An 8,948-nucleotide genomic window follows, 5' to 3' on the forward strand; every position below is an offset into this window, starting at 1 on the left:
GGGCTTAAACAGCCATTGCTTGTCCCAGTTCTGGAGGCCTGGAAGGCCAACATCAAAGTGCCAGTCCATCCCGTTCCCGGGAGGGCCTGAGACACCCGCCTCCCGGCCGCCATGGCCCCACATACTCCTCTTCCTGTGCGGACACCGATGCCATCGTGGGGCCCCACCCTCCACCTCTGACCGATTACCTCGCAAAGGCCCACCCCCAAGTACCAACACACGGGGTGTTAGGGCCTCCATCTATGAGGGTGGGCGGGGGGTGGGCACATCACATGTCCCAACCTCAAGCTCGTGCCCTGAGAGGCAGCATGGCATCGTGGAAAACCTCTCCCAGGGACCAAGTGAACTTTGGGGACCTCCGTGAACCCAGCTAGGTCTGAGATTTTTCTTTTTCTTTTTTTTTTTTTTAAAGATTTTATTTATTTATTTATTTTGAGAGAGAGAATGAGAGACAGAGAGCATGAGAGGGAGGAGGGTCAGAGAGAGAGGCAGACTCCCTGCCGAGCAGGGAGCCCGATGCGGGACTCGATCCCTGGACTCCAGGATCATGACCTGAGCCGAAGGCAGTCGCTTAACCAACTGAGCCACCCAGGCGCCCGGTCTGAGATTTTTCTTAAGGACATGTTATCATGGGCGCCTGGGTGGCTCAGTTGGTTAGGCGACTGCCTTCGGCTCAGGTCATGATCCTGGAGTCCCGGGATCGAGTCCCGCATCGGGCTCCCTGCTCGGCAGGGAGTCTGCCTCTCTCTCTGACCCTCCTCCCTCTCATGCTCTCTGTCTCTCATTCTCTCTCTCAAAATAAATAAATAAATAAAATCTTAAAAAAAAAAAAAAAAAAAGGACATGTTATCAGTTCCTACCGGGCCTGCCTGGCCGCATTGGTGCGAAGCTCGGACGAGATGCCGGTGTCTCACAGGGTGGGTCCTGCTCCGTCCTCCCCTTTCAGGAGTGACCATATTTGGAGAATATTGCCCAGAACTGCTTCCCCATCGTCGTACCCCAGACAAAGGGACATAGCCAAGACGCACAGCACAGGATGAACAAGACAGAGCCTGCTTCAGAATTACCCTAATTCCTTTCTTTTCTTAAGCTGGGAAATCTGCAGAAACTTCTGCAAACCCATATATTCATTTAAATCTTAAAATTCTTAACTGAGGCCTATCAGGACATCAACGTGTAACATTTACTAATGCACTGAAGTGCTAAGCCCTTGGGGCTAACTTTATCTGACCCTCAGGACAGCTCCCCTCCTCCATTCCCCTTTTCCAGAACGTCCTAGACCACACAGGTGGAGAGTGACGGAGGACACTCAGACTCACCTTTCCAGGATCAGATCCAGTCCTTTTCCCCGGAGCCCAGGGAGCCTCAACAAGGAAATATAATCTCCCAAAACTGGAGAAAAAGGACTAAAAGCAATGGATCTGGGTTCAGCGCGGTAATTCGCTGATGCTATTTCAGAAGTGTGCACACAACATTCATATTTTGACAAAAGCAGTAATTGCTACACTAGAGAAAAAATAGACCAGTCTTTTTCCTGTTCTAAAGTTCAAAAAAAAAAAAAGTAAACAAAACATTATCGGGTTTGCTAACTTAACCCACAGAAGGGTGGGGAAGCCCACAAATGTGCTTCCGCAGCCGCTCACTTTGCTTACACTGTGGAGGCGCACGCAGGCATCACCTTCCTCCCCGGGGGCACCTCGACCATCCCCCGCGTTCGATTCTGGAGTGACGCCTTCACGCGAGTTCTTTTAAAAATCCTGCTACTTGAAGGTGTACAAATGCGAGTTCAGTCCCTGCCTGAAATACTGGGGGCTCCTAATGCACCCTCGGCTTTGGGGCCCCCTGATTCCTGCAGTCCCCTCCCCCTGGCTGCGCAGCTGCCGGAAGGCCAGTGGCCAAGGCGCATTGTGACGTGGCCAGAACGTCACAGGCACGGACCCTGGGGTCGGGGGTCGGAGGGCGGGAGGGGGGCCGCAGCATCGCGGAGCCGGGACCCTCGCTCACACGCCAGGAGCAAGCATGGAGGGCTTGGGCCGCTTCTCCCCGCGCTCGGTGCTGGACCCGGGCGGGAGGCGTGCGTCGGCGGCGCGGCTGCGTGGTCCCGGGGCCAGGACGGAGCCCTGCCTGGGCTCGGGGGCCGCGACCCCAGGCGAGGGGAACGAGACCGTGGCGCCCTGGCCCTACCCGCGCCGCGCGCCCACCGCGCGCCCTTGCCGGCGCAGGTGTTCCGACTCACCAAGGGAAAGCCGAAGCCTGACCGACGTGGCCGCGAGGCCCCCGGACGGCGCCAGGAGGCCGCGGCCCCGCGGCCGGCACCTGGAGGACGCCTGGGGCGAGCCCGGGCCCAAGCCTCAGCCCGGAAGCGGCGCGCACAGCCCCGCCTGGCGGCGGCAGCCCCACCTACATCCCCAAGGGCCTCAGCCCTGCCCTCCGGCCCAGGGAGACTCGCCCCCGCTTTACCCCGAGGGAGCGTACACCCCCCTGAGCGGGACCTTCGGGGTGGAGAGGGCGCAGAGCGGAGACCAGTGGGCGGTGCCGCTGTGCAGGGGTCCAGGTCACTGGTCCCAGTCCTCCGCTGTCTCGGAGAAGTCTTCCGTGCGGTCTCAAGAGTTCAGGGCGCAGTCGGCGTGCGTGTGCGCCCACAAGAGGGACGGCAGTGATCTGCTGGAGTCGTTAGCCAGCCCGCTCTCCCAGCCCTCAGTCTCCAGCAGAGAGATTCAGAGCCCGCACACCCAGATCCTCAAATGCAAGCTGGAGGAGGCGGTTATGTCCTCCAGGGACCAGAAGATCGTGGCCCTAGTGCTGACCCGGCTCAAGAAGGCCCAGAGGATGCGGGAGCTCCAGCAGCAGGCGGCCGTGGCCTGGGAGGAGCTGAAGCGCTCGGACCAGAAGGTGCAGATGACCCTGGAGAGGGAGCGCAAGCTGCTTCTGCAGGAGAGCCAGGAACAGTGGCGGCAGAAGGAACAGCGCGTGCGGCGGCGGGACGGCCTAGCCAGGAGCGCTCCCCGGTCGGAGCGCGCGCGCAGGGCGCTGCTGGAGAACCCGGAAGGAGCCCGGGCCGTGGCCGAGCCGGCGCCCGCGCCCCGGAGGCAGAGCCGCGAGCTGCTCCTGCAGGAGCCCGAGAGGTTGGTGCAGGGCCTGCGGGGGCAGGACGGCCTGCAGCTGCCGGAGGCCTCTCAGCGGAAGAGCCTAAACGCCATGGAGCCCCAGGAAAAGGCCCAGGAGGCCAACCTCAGCTCCCTCGTCAACTACCAGGCCCGGAAGGTCCTGCTGGACTGCCAGGCCAAGGCTGAGGAGCTCCTGAGGAAGCTGTCCCTGGAGCAGAGCTCCCAGCGGCCCCACGAGGCCGCGCGGGGCCTGATGAAGGAACGCCCGCGAGAGCTGAGGGACAGGGCGCAGAAGCAGGGGGAGCAGGGGCCGCACGTGCGGCGGCGCGCGGAGGCCGCCGAGGAGCAGGCACGCGCGCACAGGCGGCTGCTGGCCCAGCTGGCGGAGCCGAGGGGGCAGCAGGCCCGGAGCAGCGTCCAGAGGAACGTCAGGGACAAGGTGCCGCACATCCACGAGCTCAGCGTCCTGCGGGAGCAGAACCATCACATCCTGAAGCTGAAAGCCGAGAAGGAGGAGAAGTGCCACATCGAGGGCATCAAGGAGGCCATCAGGAAGAAGGAGCAGAGGATGGAGCAGATCTCCCGGGAGAAAGACGCCACATTCGAGGAGTTCCAGAAGATCTCCAGGGCGTCCAGGAGAGAGCACGCCCGCGCGCCGGCCGGCAGCTTCCTGGACTGGAGGGTGCGCGAGGCTCCGGGCGGGCCGGGGCCGCAGGGCTGCTGAGAGCTGGGCAGATGCCCAGGGCCTGCGCAGGGGCGAGGAGAGGCGGGCGACCGATGCACTCTCTAATCTGATTATAACTGAGCACTGGTTTGAAGAAGTATATAAAATAGCTGCACTTTCCTCTCATGAACTGGTTCATTGATTGATTCATGCGGGGAGCTGAGAGAGTGGGAGCGTTTAAGAAAATGACTGGTAATCTGTAGTTTCCATTTAAATAGAAAAGATGAGCTCTTCAGTAATCTTGGAAGCACACATCAGGCCCATTGTGTAGGAACTAGAGAAAAATCTGCAGGACGGGATTCAGTTCTTTTCCTGTCCCAGAACCTACAAATTATAACTGGTACTTCAAAGGGATGCTTTGAGGGATGATAAATAAAATAATCAATGTAAGGTGAGATGTGAGGTACTGGTCATAAGGAATCTCCAAGAAAGAAAAGAGATTGTGTGACTGGGTGAGTGGGGGGGATTTCTGTAAACAAGTGGATTTGGGAACCCTGCATACTACATTCCCTCTTGGGTGTTCATAACGCACCTGAAAGTTTTAAAGGCTCTGAAAAGGCTTGCAGTAAAGAAATTCAACTGTTCAACCTAGAGTTTCTCACAAACTGTGGCACCCCGCTTTCCTCAGATCACTCCATGGAATCGGTGTTCTGGAAGGTGTTTTTGGTGCTTCATTGCTTGGCCACAGCCCCGCTATCCAAGAGCTCCCTGGAATCTTCTGCTTTGATTCTTCGCACACTCCCCCTCTTTGGCCAGTCCTGTCCAGTCTTTTGGAACAAAATTCAATTGGAATCTATTTCTCCTCTGTCCCTCCTGAAGGAGGTGGGGGATGTCATCTGTCTACCCACATGGTGTCTAATTGACCTCACCAGCCCTGAATGAATGACTCAGCATGACTCAGGAACATGACATTTTCACATTAAGGAGCCACAAGCTGAGTAGGATTTAACCCATCACATCTCAAAGCTTCTATCAAAAAATCATACAGGTTTTCTTCAAAGCCCCTAATGTAACATTTGTCTTTAGAAAAGAGGGAAAGAATGAGCCTGATTGTCTTACTAGGATTTTTTGAAATGACATGAAAAGTAACCTGGCCAGGGATTTTGTTCAGAGGTCAGCATGAGAGTGAGTCCTAGTCTCATCTTTTCTTTTTATTTTATTATTTATTTATTTATTTGAGAGAGAGAGAGCGTGGGAGTGGGGGAGGGACAAGCAGACCCTCGCTGAGCACGGAGCACAAGGCGGGGTTCAGACCCACAGCCTCGAGATCATGACCTGAACCAAAACCAAGAGTCAGTCCCTCAACGGACTGAGCCCCCCAGGCGCCCATATTCTCATGTAGTGGGGACCAGAACTTCCTCCCTCTTTCGTGTCCCTCCCCTGATCTGGGAGCCCCCAATGAGGCCTCCTCGGGCCCTCACTCCTTTGCTCAAAAAATGCTCCTACATCTTGCCTCAATTTCCAATCTACTCTCTCCTGTTCCCCTGAGTTAATCCGCTGTTTTGGCCACATGCCAGGTGCATTCCTGGCCTTGTGGGAGAGTGCGTGATGTTTCAGACCTCCCAAGAATCTAACTCCTGCTCTTGATGCAGCTGATCTATGGGGAAGTTACCTTCCTGAGCCTCAGCTTGCTCATCTGTAAAGGAGACTTAAAATTTGTACTTGGGAGGGATGAGTAAATAATCAGCATAAGCCGCTCGGCGCAGTGCCCAGAGCCTATGCAGACCCTGTCCTTAAATGTTGCGTTTTATTCTCGATGATATTTGTGAGTTCCTTTCCCCCTGTCTCGACCCCCTTTCGTCAGACCCCGATTAGTGTCCTTAAGCCTTGTTCCCATTCTGCTTCCTCTGTGAAATGTGGGGCACCCTGGCTGCCCACCCTGACGTCACCCTTCCTGGACAGACTGCCTGCATGGGGCACTCAACCGTTGTGCTGGTGGGGCACATCCATTTTGTGATCCGGAGTCACTGTTCAAGATTTCATACCCATGCTGGTCAATATACAGTCAGGAAAACAGTCGTCAAGCAGGATGTTTTGACCCCACATCCATATCCTATGACTTTACCCCCACTAATATTCTTTGCTCTCTCCTCCAAGAAAGAAATGCATACTGTCATTCTTTTATCCAGTTGTCTGTGAATGTGACTGGAAGCAATAATCAATAGAAAATAAAACTTTGGATGGAATATACTTTCCCCTATTTCTACCTCAGAATAAATAAATGTATTTTCCCAGATACACATATACCTTGAAAATCATCTGTGAAACAAACACGAGAAGACTCTGAACGTGGAGAGAAGGCCAATGGACCACAGACTCAGGACCCGAGGAACCATATAGAGCAAATGCTCTGGGTTTCCCTTCTACCACACGCATCCCAGACCTGAAGCAGAAGAAGCAGGTGACCCAGAAACATCAACAAGTCTGCTGTCTCTAGCCAAATAAGGAAAAGGGCAGCCTAACAAGACAGAAAACTTTCAGACAGTAACTCCACTCCAGCTAAACACCACAGAAACCCCATGACCCCCACCCTACCCATGCCAACAAAGACCTCTGCCGTCATCAGGTTGAAATACGGAGCTCCCCAGTGTCAGTGGAGACCAAATAGGGAGCTGAGACTTCCAACCCCCACCCCCACTCACCGCCACCTCCACCACAATCACCACGACCACCCACCCCCATGCCCACGACCTCTATGACCACCCACCACCATGCCCACCACCACCATGACCACCCACCACCAACTCTACCCACTACCACCACCCATCCCCATGCCCACCACCACCATGACCACCCACCACCACAACCACCACCCTGCACAACCATCGCCACCCACCCCCATGCCCACCACCACCACGAACACCCACCACCAACTCCACCCACTACCACCACCCATCCCCATGCCCACCACCACCATGACCACCCACCACCAAGAACCACCACCACCCATCACAACCACCACCAACTCCACCCACTACCACCATGACCACCCACCACATTCATCACCATCCACCCCCACCATGACCACCCCCGACTCCCCCACCACCACAATCACCACCCCCACCCATCACCATGCTGACGATCACCATGACCACCCACCCCCACGACCACCACCATCACCACCACCATGACCACCTACCACCATAACGTCCCACTCCCCCAACACCACAGTCACCACCCCTACCCATCACCAACTCCACCCACTACCACCCCCACCCCCAATCACCATGAACACCCACGACCACAACCATCACCACCACCATGCAGTAACAGGGTGACCCTCTTCCTGCCAGGTGGTGTCAAAAAAGGCTAGTGGACAGTGAGAAGTTTCATCACCATCCAGCAGCCAGGGAGTATCCATGAGGCCCAAGGGGAGTGAGTACTCCCACCTCCACTCAGCAGTGATGAGGAACCCCACATACACTGCAGGTGACAATGAAGCCTGGGTGGGAAACTGGACTTCTCCCTCCACCAGGCAGTAACGAGGCCTCAACCTCACTCCTGGAACAGTGAGAGAGGAAACCAGATAAAACAGAAGGTTTAAATAAGGTCTAGTCTTAGGAAACTCAAAATGACCAGGTTTCAGTTGAAAATCACTCGTCATACCAAGAACCAAGAATATCTCAAATTGAATGAAAAAGACAATATGAGGATGACAAGTGGGAGAAATACTAAAGATTCTACAGCAGACACAATAAAAATGCTTCCGTAAGCAATTATGAACACATTTGAAACAAATGAAACAAACAAACAAAAAACAACACCTAAGTCTTGGCAAATAGAAAGTCTCAGCAAAGAAATAAAAAGTAAAATCACCAAATGGGAAGTTTACAACTGGAAAACACAATAACAAAAATAAAAAGCCCAGTGGATGGGCTCCACAGCAGAAAGGAACAGCAAAAATCACCCAATCTGAGAAACAGAAAATTTGCTGAAGGGAAAAAAAAAAAGCCTTGTGGACCTGTGGGCCTATAACAAAAGATCTAGCATTCAGAGTGGGAAGGGAGGAGAAAGCCGGCAGGACTGAAGAGGTACGTGAGGAAATAACGGCAGAAAAATTGACAAACTTGGTAAACGAACTAACCTTACATATTCCAGACATTGCGTGAACCCCAAGAAAAGGGCAAATCCCTAGAAATGCATAAAGACACATCATAGTCAAATTTGTAAAACTGAAGAAAAGAAAAAAATTCTTTTTTTTAAAGATTTAATTTATTTATTTGAGAGAGAGAGAGCAAGAGCAGGGGGAGGGGCAGAGGCAGAGGGAGAAGCAGACTCCCCGCTGAGCAGGGAACCTCATTCAGGGCTCTATCCCAGGACCCTGGGATCATGACCTGAGGCGAAGGCAGACGCTTAACCCACTGAGCCACCCAGGTGCCCCAAAAAGAAAAAAATATTGATCAAAAGAATGAGAAAACAAGCCCCAGACTAGAAGAAAGTATTTGCAAAATAGTGGCTATATTTTAATATAAGAGAAAATCTCAAATTAGTCATCTAAGCTCCCACCTCAAGAACCTAGAAAAAAGCAAAGTACACCCAAAGCAAGAATAAAATAACAAAAGAGCAGAAATCAATTAAACTAAAAACAAAAACAAAGACTGAGTTCTTTGAAAAGTTGGATGAAATGGACAAACAAAAAAGAAAAGCGAGAAGACACAGACTCCAACATCATAAATGAAACCTCGATATCTCTATGGACCCTAAATACATTGGAACGGTAATAACAGGGGACAACTGCACACACGTAAATTTGAGAACTTAGACAAATGGACCAAGTCCTCCAAAAACACAAACTACCACAACTCACCCAATACAAAATAGATCACTTAAACAGTCCATACTGCAAATGAAATTAAATTCATAATTTAAAAACCCTCCCCCCAAATTTCCAGGCCCAGATGATTTCACTCAAGAATTTCACCAATACTTGGGACCCCCAAGTGGCTCAGTGAGGTGAGCATCTGACTCTTGGTTTTGGCTTAGGTCATGGTCTCGGGGTCGTGGGGTCGAGCCCGGACGAGCTCTGTGCTCAGCGCAGAGTCTGCTTGCCCCTCTCCTTATGCCCTATCCCCGCCCCACTCTCTGTCTTTCTGAAATTAATTAATTAAATAAAATCT

The 8,948-nt window shown here is 53.1% G+C and overlaps 1 protein-coding gene across 1 annotated transcript; it reads left to right on the forward strand.

The window, feature by feature from the left end:
• Nucleotides 1-2,019: 2,019 nt before the first annotated feature.
• On the forward strand, nucleotides 2,020-3,831 carry CCDC185 (coiled-coil domain containing 185). Its single transcript, XM_006747862.2, has one exon. It carries the CDS (start codon nucleotides 2,020-2,022, stop codon nucleotides 3,829-3,831), a length of 1,812 nt encoding a protein of 603 aa, XP_006747925.1.
• The last annotated feature ends 5,117 nt before the right edge of the window (nucleotides 3,832-8,948 follow it).

The sequence above is a fragment of the Leptonychotes weddellii genome, chromosome 6, assembly GCF_054177405.1.
Source record: "Leptonychotes weddellii isolate Sample4059 chromosome 6, ASM5417740v2, whole genome shotgun sequence".
Classification (NCBI taxonomy): domain Eukaryota; kingdom Metazoa; phylum Chordata; class Mammalia; order Carnivora; family Phocidae; genus Leptonychotes; species Leptonychotes weddellii.